The 13,193-nt window shown below is 40.0% G+C and overlaps 1 protein-coding gene across 7 annotated transcripts in view; it reads left to right on the forward strand.

The window, feature by feature from the left end:
* Window positions 1-13,193, forward strand: part of CDK14 (cyclin dependent kinase 14) — a 683,048-nt gene that overhangs the window by 204,884 nt on the left and 464,971 nt on the right. For all 7 annotated transcript variants that reach the window (XM_088833154.1, XM_055420391.2, XM_055420393.2 and 4 more), the window contains one exon: window positions 5,192-5,271. In XM_088833154.1, coding sequence (XP_088689280.1) covers window positions 5,192-5,271 — 80 coding nt within the window. The remainder of the gene's footprint in view (window positions 1-5,191; window positions 5,272-13,193) is intronic.

Genomic DNA, 13,193 nt, shown 5'->3' on the forward strand with positions numbered 1-13,193 from the left:
GAAAATTTCCGCTGAGTGGGAAAGTTTTCCTTTGTAGGGTTCATGAAATGTCAAAATAGCACATGCATGGAAAAATGAATAGGCTGTTCTCCTTATTCAGAACTTCTCGGTCTTGCTTCACCCAGACAAGATAATTTTATTATTTACAGGCTTATGGGCACACATATCTGTGGACAGAATTTCTGAGGTTGGCAGAGATTTGGATTTGTGGTTAGAACCAGTTTGAAATCACTCATCCTTGCGCTTGCAGCGAGCTTCACAGGGAGGCCAAGCTGGGAATGGCAGTTCTTGGAAGAATTAGAGACTGATAACTAGTCTCTGAAATTAAAACAGCTCCCTGTATAGCTTAGAACAGCTAGACATGAACCTGGCAGTTTCTCCAGCAGAAATTCTGTGGTAGTATTAACACGATTTAAAGCATTTTAAAAATGTTATTTACCTGGGTTAATGTCTCCGTTGCCAATCAAGTCTTGATTGCCTTCTATTCATTAGCCTTTGATTTAATTAATAAGACTTGTTAAAGAGGAATCTTCAATGTTTTCCTGTAAACAGCTCTAATTTATTGATTCAATTTGAATTTTTTAATTATTCTAAAGAACTTGAATCAATGTTTGAAGTATGTGTTTTGCATATTTAATTAAACAGTTTAAACCACACAAAGTAATTATTAGATATGCTCCAAAGGTTGAACATTAGAATATTTGTAATTATTTTTTCAAAATATACCTTTTCCGAAAGTTGAACCAGTGACTTAATGTTTTTACTAGACTTCATGCTGAGGGATTCAGTACTTGGTGAGTGTCTAGACATGTATAGAAAAATTAAGAAAAGAGAGAGTCACAATGAGTCCTAGGTTAAAGAACAATTTGATCAACATGGTTCTTAATGGGAAACCAATTAAGCAGTTGAAAAAGAGGGAGATACTGATTAGCAGTCTGAGCTCAGATTATTAAAGATAGTGAGGGGTTTGAAACAGGTCTATGGGGTGGAAAAGATTAATTAACAAAGCAGTCTATAAATTCTAAAACCAGGGAAATAAAAATTTTATATATCTGCATGAATCATCAAAAACAAAGAGACTGCACCTTCAATTTGAAAAAAGAAAGTATTTATTTGTTTGGCTGAGCTCTCCAGCACGTGGGATCTTAGTTCCCCAACCGAGGATCAAACCCATGGCCCCTGCAATGGAAGTGTGGAGTCTTAACTGATGAACCGCCAGGGGAGTCCCAAAATAAATATTTAAACTCAAACATTGAGAGTTTTGCGATTGACAGGAACATACCAAATAGATGACCAACAAGGACCTCCTGTAAAAAAATTAAATGTGAAAGAAGATATTGAAATCTTTTTAAAAATGTGATATTTCTGAAATTTTTGAAAGCAATAATTTTTATTTTATTTTATTTTTTTTGTAATTAATTTATTTTTTATTGGAGGCAAATTATTTTACAATATTATATTGGTTGGTTTTGCCATACATTGATATGAATTCGCCCCGGGTTTACATAAGTTCCCCCTCTTTTATATTTTATTCTTGAATTAACTTGCAAATGTAAGGAAAGAAATGTTAGTATATTAACATTATTAATAGTCATTCAATCAAATATATTGAGAGTATTCTGTATGTCAGATGGTTTTAGGCATTGGGCATGTAACAGTTAACAAAACAGAAGAAAATTCCTTTGCTTCTAAATCTAATAGTCTAGTATAAATTTTAAGGAATTTTTTAGTTTCACATAAAATCTCAGTGTCTTTAACTCCTGTGATTTTCATAACTATAAGAAGTGGATAGTTGGAGGTTTAACTCATGGAGCATTATGCTTCAGAATCAGGATTCCATTAACCTGGATCTTGTTCTTTTAGGCAGTTTATCATAGTAAATATGTTCAAGGTTTTTTTCACCTCAGAAATGATGCACACAGTCTATCAGGTTACTTAAAGGTGTTCCTTCTCTAGTTGCATTTAAAGTATCAAGGCTGGTTCAGTTATAGGCAAATTGCCTTTCAGTGTATCACAGGGGAATCATAGCTTCATGGTCTGAGTCTGTTTTAAGCATATATCCTTCCAAAACCATAAATTCCCTATATTCCAGAATTCAGTTTGTGGTATATGTAAGCCAGCAATCTCAAGGGAGATGGAAGAGCTTTGTGGGAAGAAGGTTGTATGTGTTTATGGGTGATGGGAGACTATCTGTAAATGAAGGGAGAATTCCAAGCAGTTCTTGGACTCAGTTCCCACCTCCTTAGGGAGCCAGTGATGAGCTCAGCTGGGCTGAGAAAATCTGTGCAGATGTCAATACTGACTGCATCCCAGCCTCAAGCCCTGCTGGAGGCCTCCCTCAACCATAAAGAGCAAAGTGGAGTGCAAGGTACAGTCAGTCTCCAGTTGAACCCCACATGAATATTAATATTTTACTTGCACTTGGGTACCTAGAGCATAATCAGGATTAGAAAGACATCAAGGTGACGTACTCAGGAGAGGAGAGTTGCAGAACAGAAAAGTGCCAGGCCTGTCCTCCCAGCTGAAACACAGGGGAAAATAAACCAGCCCCCCAACCCAGAGGAGACGGCACATTGTGGAGCCTTGTAATCAGATGTCCTTTGATTACTGTAACCAGTAATGTATTTTAACAATCAGTTCGATGAGGGATGCCGTTAGGATGGCTGGGCTGTGATAAATCCCTGACCTTTCAAATTCTGTCTGTGGCAGGATTTTTTTTTTTTTTTTTTTCATCAAAAATAGACCAATTGGATGCAGTTTACAAGAAAGAAACTTTTAGATTCTTTATTTCAGACTCAGGCACTGGATTCTCTGGGACTCATGGGCTCTCCTCTACTGATTCCATAACCTCTAAAGATTTTTGGTTGCAATTCAGACTACAGTGAGAAGCCGCTTTTCATCCATCAAGTTGGCCAAATCAGTGGTCGATAACATAGGATTTGTCAGTAAAGGGGGACCCGAAGCTCCTGTTTGCTATAGGTAGTAGAAATTGGTACACCTGTGGTAGGATAATTTCTTAATGCTCTTCAGAGTTAGAATTTAGAAATATACATTTAAAAAAATGTATTTGACAACACCAGTTCTTAGTTGCAGCCAGTGGGATCTGTTTCCTAACCAGGGATGGAACTTGGGGCCCCTACACTGGGAGTGCTGAGTCTTAACCACTGGACCATCAATGAAGTCCCCACATTATGTCTGGATTTTACACTTCTACTCTTAGAAATTTGTCTTATAGATATATTTTTACATGGGTGAAATTATGTACTAGAGTACTTACAGTATCATTGTTTCAGTGGTCCCAAATCGGGAACTTGTTAAATGCCTATCATTAGAGGATTGGGATTGGAGAAGGCAACGGCACCCCACTCCAGTACTCTTGCCTGGAAAATCCCACGGATGGAAGAGCCTGGTAGGCTGCAGTCCATGGGGTCGCTAAGAGTCTGACACGACTGAGCGACTTCACTTTCACTTTTCACTTTCCTGCATTGGAGAAGGAAATGGCAACCCACTCCAGTGTTCTTGTCTGGAGAATCCCAGGGACGGGGGAGCCTGGTGGGCTGCCGTCTATGGGGTCGCACAGAGTCGGACACGACTGAAGCGTCTTAGCAGCAGCAGAGAATTGGGCTTAAGTTAAGCATACTACACTTAGACAAAGGAACACCCTGTGGTTTTTTATAAACAAGAGACAATTTCTATGAGTTTATGAGGAAGTCACCCAAATATATTGAGAGATAAAAATAATATACAGTGTACCCTGTATGGCATGTTACCATTTGTGTATGTGTGTGTTAAGTGTACATATCAAGCTAAGTTACCTGAGTTAAGTGGTGACCTCAGAGGGTGGGAGCTGGCTATGGCAGGGAGATTTACTTTTCATTTCAACTTTCTTGTAGCTTTTACATTTTTAATATGCACCTTTTTTTTTACTTAAGTATATTAGTATGAATATGTTGGTGAGCCTAGTCAAAGTATAAAGTAGAACATTCAGCTGGAAGACCAATATAAATAATCGTGTCTTTATTTTATTAACAGAATTGATTGTATAGAAAGTTACTTTCCTAGTGTAATCTTACTTTTAATTAGAGCTGATACACATTTAGAATGTGTCTAGAAGAACCATCTGTTTTGTATGGGTCTTGTGTAATTTTGTAATAGTAAAATATTCTTAACTTTTACTGTGATGACAAACTGCATTATAAAACATCATCAGACTAAATACAACATTAGGAGACTCTAAGAAAATGGTGAAAAAGGGAGAAACAGGTGGTTACGGAAAGAGAGAAAGAGGGGAGAAGAAAGAAGACAGGGCCAGTTTTCCGTCTTTGGGGACTGAACGACCTCAGCTTAAGACTGGAAATGAAGTTGTTGTTCAGTCACTCGGTGGTGTCCAACTCTCTGTGACCCCGTGGACTGCAGCCTGCCAGGCTCTTCTGTCCATGGAATTTCCTAGGTAAGAATACTGAAGTGGGTTGCCATTTCCTTCTCCAGGGGATCCTCCTGACCTAACCTGTGGTCTCCGGCTTGGCAGGCAGGTTCTTTACCACTAAGCCACTTGGGAAGCCCTAAAGACATTTGATCCTAAGACAAAGGACCTATTGGAGAAACAGAGGGAGAGTGCTGTTCTGAGTACTTGATTTTTAATTAATCTGAATAATTGATCAAATGCAGTGTTTTCTTTATCAAGCACTAGTTTTCATTTTGGAAGGAACATCGAGTGAATCACAGAAAACTAGAGTTAAATCTTGAACCGTGCAAGTGTGAATATTTGAAGTGTGAATATTTATGATGATGATATTGGGTTCCCAGCCATACTGAAGTTAATCTTGTTGTGGTGGCATAATTGAGTCACTGACATTTTTAGTGCAAATCCATAAAATACAAATTGTAATGAAGACAATTAGAACAATGTGTACTAAGTCCCTTCTGCTGTTTCTGACTTTTGCGACCCTATATATTGCAGCCCTCCAGGCTCTTCTGTCCATGGGATTCTCCAGGCAAGAATACTGGAGTGGGTTGTCATGCCCTCCTCCAGGGGATCTTGCCAACCGAGGGATTGAACCCACGTCTTTTACATCTCCTGCATTGGCAGGTGGGATCTTTACCACTTGCGCCACCTGGGAAGCCCAATTAGAACCATACTGAGAACATATATTCATGGATTTCCTTCTCTTCTGTTTCTCCGTTTCTCCAGGGTGAATGGAAAGTTGGTAGCCCTGAAGGTGATCAGACTGCAGGAAGAGGAAGGTACACCGTTTACAGCTATCAGGGAAGGTAGGCGTTTTCCCTTGTTATCCTTGCTTTTGAATTTGTGTGATACCCATAACTGTTTAAATATTATACACCTCTGAATATGCTGTTTCTAAATTATATGGTTATATCTCTAATTGGAATGTGTAAACTGAAATTTAAAATCAGCACCTCTTACAATCACATCAAGTCATGTTAAATAAAACTATCCTGCTGAGTATTCAGCTGTGGGGGGGAAAAAGTGCTGTGTGTTGATGGTGAGACTGTCAATAGCTGGCTGAGGGTTTTTATACATCTGATTTTGTTTGCAGAGTTCTTAAGGCACGTATTAATCTAAAATTACTCTATACTCATGACTTCTAAGGAAACTTCTTACAAATGGGGGAATTATGCTATCTTATTAGTCTTTTGTACTTTATCTTTCTTGGTTTCTTTTTCCTCTTCTTTATTTTCTATTGGCTTTTCTTATTGATTCATGGATGCTCTTTGCATATCAACATTATGTTGTAATATTTTGTTCCATTGTCATTTTTCTAGAAAGTACTCTTATTTCTTTAGATTAGAAACGTATTTGTTTTTGGCTGCACTGGCTCTTTGTTGCTATGAGCTAGCTTTCTCTAGTTTTGGCTGGCAGGGTTCATTCTCTGTTTGCCCTGTGCAGGTGTAGGTGTGGCCCCAGGCTTTGTTGCCTCATGGCATATGGGAGCTTCCAAGACCAGGGATCAAACCCACGTCCCTTGCATTGCAAGGTGGATTCGTAACCATTAGACCCCCAGGGAAGTCCTAAAAAGTCTTTTAAACAGTTATTTGTTACATATAATTTTTTATAAAATAAAATTGCTCTATTTTTGCTTTATACCTTCCGGCACAGTTTTCTACTTCAAGGGAATAAATCACCTTTTATTAGTGGGATCTTTTCAATTCACTTTCAGAACTTTTACTTCTGCTACATGTTTTTAAAGTACAAATAATGAAATACGACTTTGGTTTATTTCTGCTTTGCAGGAACTATGACTCCTTGTCTGCTGATCCACAATAAGATAAATAACAATGATTTACTTCGGTAGTATTGTTGAGATATTGATGAACTAAATGTAGTCTCTCACTGGTCTGAGTTGTTTCCCTGTCCAGGCATTGAACCTGGGCCACAGCAGCGAAAGCCCAGCATCCTCACCACTGGGCCACCAGGGAACTCCGAAGAATTCTACTTCGTGTTTTCACTTTCTCACCGTTCATTCTCCCTTTCATCTCTCTTCAGTTTGTTTTCTATCACTCCTGTTTAGCTGGAAGTATTGAAAGGTTCATCAGTGAACTCCTTATTGTCACATTCAATAGACACATGTCTTATTTTATCCAACCTTTTTATCAGGTTGAACGTGGTTAAAACATTCTCTTCTATGACACCAGATTTTCCAAGTAGGTAACCGTTTCTCTTTCTCTTGTGTTGGCTCCTTTTCTAAGTGTTACGGAGTTTTAGGCAGGGAAAGGACCTTCTTTTCTCTAATCAGCACTTTTTCCCCTGTGATTTTATTTATTTCATGAGTTAAGTAGCAGCTGTGATGTGCTGACCCGCACATACCTCTCCTTAGCTAAGATCTGTCTTTGTTTCCATTCTCACATATCCTTCTGCATATGTGGCATTTCCTCCCGAATCCAGTAATATGTAAACATGATAATATATCACTGTCAGGTGAGATTTATTCCAGGAAGAAAATACTTGTGTTCAGTCTGATGGAACTGGAAACCACTGGCTGAGATAGAGCAATGGGTTCCCATTGACCTGTGAATTTTAATTATGATAGATTCTGAATGTTAGGAAGTAGGAGAGTGCCAAGAGTTGCTGGGCCAAGAGAGAAACAGGAGGGAAGTGATTCTGGGCAGTAGGCATGCTCCTTAGCTTGTGGGGCATGTGGTGGAATTAACCAGCTTAACCTTGCTGATGTCTTTCTAGATTCAAGGTTAAGAGGAAGTTCCTAGTGTTATCAGAAGATCCAGTTTTGACAGTTTGGTCAACCCGTGGGAAGCTCAAAGAAGAAACAAGAAATAGGGTCATATTAAAGTTTTTGATGATCTGTCTGTTCATACTGGCTGGGTATTGGGCAAGGACTTTGGGCACATGGTATACCTTGAGATCAGCTTAGAAGCTGGCCCGGAGCTGCGGTTGTGTTGTAGAATGATGCTATGGTAGTTGGGACCTGTTCTGTGGCTTAGAGGGCCTCTGAAGACTTTTGAGCTGCGTTTATTAGGAGGATAAATCTGCTGTTAGGATATGATATAGATTAGAGAAGGAGGAAACTGGAAGTGGATAAATCAGTTATTCAAGCAGTGTAGATGTGAAATAATGAGGACTCAGTTTTATAAGAAAGCAGTGATAAACAATAATGTTGTAGAAGAAAAAAGGTCAGATCTAGGTGAAGTATTGGTTATAGGTGATTTGAGAAGGAAATATCAATGGTTTTGAGTTTGAGTGAGTTTAAAAGAAATGGTGCTAGAGAGAGAAATAGCTTGTGATTGCGTGGTCAGTTAAGTTCAGTCACTCAGTAGTGTCAGACTCTTTGCGACCCCATGAACTGCAGTGCACCAAGTCTCCCTGTCGATCACCAACTCGCAGAGTCCACCCAAACCCATGTCCATTGAGTCGGTGATGCCATCCAGCCATCTAATCCTCTGTCATCCCCTTCTCCTCCTGCCCTCTATCTTTCCCAGCATCAGGCTCTTTTCCAATAAGTCAGCTCTTCACATCAGGTGGCCAAAGTATTGCAGTTTCAGCTTTAGCATCAGTCCCTCCAATGAACACCCAGGACTGATCTCCTTTAGAATGGACTGGTTGGATCTCCTTGCAGTCCAAGGGACTCTCAAGAGTCTTCTCCAGCACCACAGTTCAAAAGCATCAATTCTTCGGCGATCAGCTTTCTTCACAGTCCAACTCTCACATCCATACATGACCACGGGAAAAACCATAGCCTTGACTAGAAGGACCTTGGTTGGCAAAGTAATGTCTCTGCTTTTTAATACGCTAACTAGGTTGGTCATACCTTTCCTTCCAAGAAGTAAGTGTCTTTTAATTTCAGGGCTGCAGTCACCATCTGCAGTGACTTTAGAGCCCAGAAAAATAGTCAGCCACTGTTTCCACTGTTTCTCCATCTGTTTGCCATGAAGTGATGGGACTGGATAGCATGATCTTAGTTTTCTGAATGGTGAGCTTTAAACCAACTTTTTCACTCTCCTCTTTCACTTTCATCAAGAGGTTCTTTAGGTCTTCTTCACTTTCTGCCATAAGGGTGGTGTCATCTGCATATCTAAGGTTATTGATATTTCTCCTGGAAATCTTGATTCCAGCTTGTGCTTCTTCCAGCCCAGCATTTCTCATGATGTACTCTGCATATAAGTTAAATAAGCAGAGTGACAGTATACAGCCTTGACGTACTCCTTTTCCTATTTGGAACCAGTCTGTTGTTTCATGTCCAGTTCTAACTGTTGCTTCCTGACCTGCATACAGGTTTCTCAAGAGGCAGGTCAGGTGGTCTGGTATTCCCATCTCTTTCAGAATTTTCCACAGTTTATTGTGAATCAGACAGTCAAAGGCTTTGGCATAGTCAATGAAGCAGAAATAGATGTTTTTCTGGAACTCTCTTGCTGTTTTGATGATCCAGTGCATATTGGCAATATGATCTCTGGTTCCTCTGCCTTTTCTAAAACCAGCTTAAAAATCTGCAAGTTCACTGTTCACGTATTGCTGAAGCCTGGCTTGGAGGAATTTGAGCATTACTTTACTAGTGTGAGAGATGAATGCAATTGTGCTGTAGTTTGAGCATTCTTTGGCATTGCCTTTCTTTGGGATTGGATTGAAGACTGACCTTTTCCATTCCTGTGGCCACTGTTGAGTTTTCCAAATTTGCTGGCATATTGAGTGCAGCACTTTCACAGCATCATCTTTTAGGATTTGAAGTAGCTCAACTGGAATTCCATGACCTCTACCAGCTTTGTTCGTAGTGATGCTTCCTATGGACCACTTGACTTCACATTCCAGGATGTCTGGCTTTAGGTCAGTGATCACACCATCATGATCATCTGGGTTGTGAAGATCTTTTTGGTACAGTTCTTCTGTATATTCTTGCCACCTCTTCTTAATATCTTCTGCTTCTGTTAGGTCCCTACCATTTCTGTCCTTTATCAAGCCCATCTTTGCATGAAAAGTTCCCTTGGTATCTCTAATTTTCTTGAAGAGATCTCTAGTCTTTCCCATTCGATTGGTTTCCTCTATTGGTTAGCATTGATCTCTGAGGAAAGCTTTCTTATCTCTCCTTGCTATTCTTTGGAACTCTGCATTCAGATGCTTGTATCTTTCCTTTTCTCCTTTGCTTTTCCCTTCCCTTCTTTTCACAGCTATTTGTAAGGCCTCCTCATATAGCTATTTTGCTTTTTTTGCTTTTACTTGGGGATGGTCTTGATCCCTGTCTCCTGTACAATGTCACGAACCTCCGTCCATAGTTCATCAGGCACTCTGTCTGTCAAATCTAGTCCCTTAAATATATTTCTCACTTCCACTGTATAGTCATAAGGGATTTGATTTAGGTCATATCTGAATGGTCTAGTGGTTTTCTCCACTTTCTTCAATTTAAGTCTGAATTTGGCAATAAGGAGTTCATGATCTGAGCCATAGTCAGCTCCTGGTCTTGTTTTTGCTGACTTTATAGAGCTTCTCCATCTTTGGCTGCAAAGAATATAATCAGTCTGATTTTGGTGTTGGCCATCTGGTGATGCACATCTGTAGAGTTTTCTCTTGTGTTGTTGGAAGACGGTGTTTGCTATGACCAGTGCGTTCTCTTGGCAGAACTCTAAGAGCCTTTGCCCTGCTTCATTCTGTACTCCAAAGCCAAATTTGCCTGTTACTCCAGATGTTTCTTGACTTCCTACTTTTGCATTCCAGTCTCGTATAATGAAAAGGACACCCTTTTTTGGGTGTTAGTTCTAGAAGGTCTTGTAGGTCTTCATAGAACTGTTAGTTCTAGAAGGTCTTGTAGGTCTTCATAGAACTGTTCAACTTCAGCTTCTTCAGCATTATTGGTCAGGGCATAGACTTGGATTACTGTAATATTGAATGGTTTGCCTTGGAAACGAATAGAGATCATTTTGTCGTTTTTGAGTTTGCATTCAAGTACTGCATTTTGGACTCTTTTGTTGATCATGATGGCTACTCCATTTCTTCTAAGGGATTCCTGCTCACAATAGTAGATATAATGGTCATCTGAGTTAAATTCACCCATTCCAGTCCATTTTAGTTCAATGATTCCTAGAATGTCGACGTTCACTCTTGCCATCTCCTGTTTGACCGCTTCCAATTTGCCTTGATTCATGGACCTAACATTCCAGGTTCCTATGCAGTATTGCTCTTTACAGCATCGGACCTTGCTTCTATCACCAGTCCCATCTACAACTGGGTGTTGTTTTTTCTTTGGCTGTATCCCTTCATTCTTTCTGGATTTATTTCTCCACTGATCACCAGTAGCATGTTGGGCACCTGCTGACCTGGGGAGTTCATCTTTCAGTGTCCTATCTTTTTGCCTTTTCATACTGTTCATGGGGTTCTCAAGGCAAGGATACTGAGGTGGTTTGCTATTCCCTTCTCCAGCGGACTACATTCTGTCAGTCACATCCTGTCATTCTGTGATTGGGTGGAGAATTACTTGTAACACCTTGCAGTTTGAAAAGGCTGTTATCCAATTTATCCTTCCTTCACATTAGCCCTTTGAAGGTTTTTTGGGAGGGGCAGATATAGAATTAATATTGTTGGTAAAATTCATATTATTAATATGGAATTAAGGCTTGGAGAGCTTAGACAACTTGTCCAAGGACTTGAATCTTGTACTTAGACTTTCTTAGATTTAAAACAGTGTCCATACTAACTTTGTGGAGTAGTTGATTGGGATTTTAGACATTGGAGTTTGAGTTCATGAGACATCTATGTGAAAATCTCTCTCTGATAATGTGGCTATGTAGCTCCCAAGAGTTCAACATAACCATTGTACATTAACGTGGTCTTTTACAAGTTGAACAAGGGGTGGGATTTTTATGGCAGAGAACTTTGACTGAAAACAGAGAGTTAAGTTGCAGAACACTGCACTGAGTTGGAAAGCCTCATGTTAGAGTCTGCAAAGCTGGGTTTTAATCCTGGCTTTGTTTTCCATCACCGGGCTACTTTGCTAGGGCTGCCTTCACACAAACTGAGTGGCTGAAGCAACAGCAATGTATCGTCTCATGGTTCCAGAGGCTAGAATGTAAGATCAGGGTGTCTGGGCATTCCTCCTTCTGATCCTGAGGGAAGGGCTTGTTTTAAGTCTTTCTTTTCTAATAGATGGCTGTCTTCTGCTTGTGTCTTCAAGTTAGCTTCTCTCTGTACCTTTGTCCAAATGTCCTGTACTTACAAGGACACCAGTCATACTGGATAAGGTTCTGCTCTGGTGACCTCACTGTAACTTAATTACCTTTGAAAAAAATTCTGTTTCAAATTCTGTCATAATCTGAGGTGCTAGGGTGTTGGGACTTCATATGCAATTTGGGGGACACAGTTCAATCCACAGCATCACCTAATGGCTTTAGGCATCAGTAACTCTGTGCAGAAGGGGCTTCCCCAATGGCTCAGCAGTAAAGAATCTGCCTGCAATCCAGGAGACACAGGAGACTCCAGTTCAGTCCCTGGGTCGGGAAGATCTGCTGAAGGAGGAAATGGCAACCTACTTCAGTATTCTTGTCTGGAAAAAATCTTGTGGACAGAGGAGGCTGGTGGACTGCAGTCCATGGGGTCGAAAAGAGTTGGATATGACTCAGCGACTAAGCATGAAGTACAAACCGATTATGCAGAACACGGGAGTTGGTTTGTGCCATTTCTCAGGCACCACCTACCTCTGCATTGTGGCTTTGATTTCCCAAGGAGTCCTTCAACTCAGAATTCTGAATGCTCTGGAGAAGAATGGTATACGAATTGTAGAGGCATGTAGAAACTGATCACAGTAAGACATTGTATCTTCCCTTTGAATAAAATATTTTAAGATTTTCCTAATTAAATCTGACTTCCAGGTGATTTTTAATGGAGATAAATGACTGTGTAAGAAAAAGAATTAAACTGTAGGCAGTTGTGGTTATTGCTCCTCTCTTGCCTTTTGTAGGTCTTATTTTTCTGCTGTTGAGGTGTGGACGCAAGAGCAGTCACCGTTGCTCATTCCCTGTTGGTGTAACTAAACCTAGAAATCCATGCACATGACTCCTCTGCGTTTCCTGTGATAGAACTTGGAATAGTTCGGATGGAGGTGGTCCATGCTGGGGTTATATTGGTTTTTACATTGATGAGGGTTCTGTCATGGCTTGTTCAAGCGAGAGGAAGCACTTTAATTTGAGTTTGCCCCTTTTCTGCTGTTTTGGTCAATTTCCTCATTCACAGACTGTCAACAGCAGGAAGATTTCAAATGAGGAAAGTACTGTGCATCGTAAAGTAGTTTTCAAGTGGCTGCTTGCCAGTTATACGCTTACCTGGGAATTTAGATGTTAACGCATAATTTCCACCTAAAGTGGAAACACTTGTAAGCAACCCTAATCTGACCTAGATTTATGTCCAAAGATGGGCTTTGAATTTTATCTCATAGAGCTAGAGTGCTTAATGACTTTAATTCAGGTTCAGGTGCTTTGAAACTCATTCTGTCTTTGATGGGAGCTTAGAGAAATTAAGTAGCTGTGCTGAGGCCAGCTTTTCTATTTTATTCTAAAATCCTTGTATGATACTGTCATGAGTTTTGATTGTACTGATAAAGCATCAGGAGGTACAAGAAAGGTTTGAAAGGAAGTAGCTGAAATGTCTTAGGATACAAGAAATGTAGCAGTTACAGAAAGGAAAAATAGTAAGTTCAGTCTTGTTAAGTGTGAGGTCTGACATTCACATGGCAGTTGTTTAT

This window comes from Moschus berezovskii, chromosome 3 (genome assembly GCF_049115385.1).
Source record: "Moschus berezovskii isolate FMDL1 chromosome 3, NW_MosBer_1.0, whole genome shotgun sequence".
NCBI lineage: Eukaryota > Metazoa > Chordata > Mammalia > Artiodactyla > Moschidae > Moschus > Moschus berezovskii.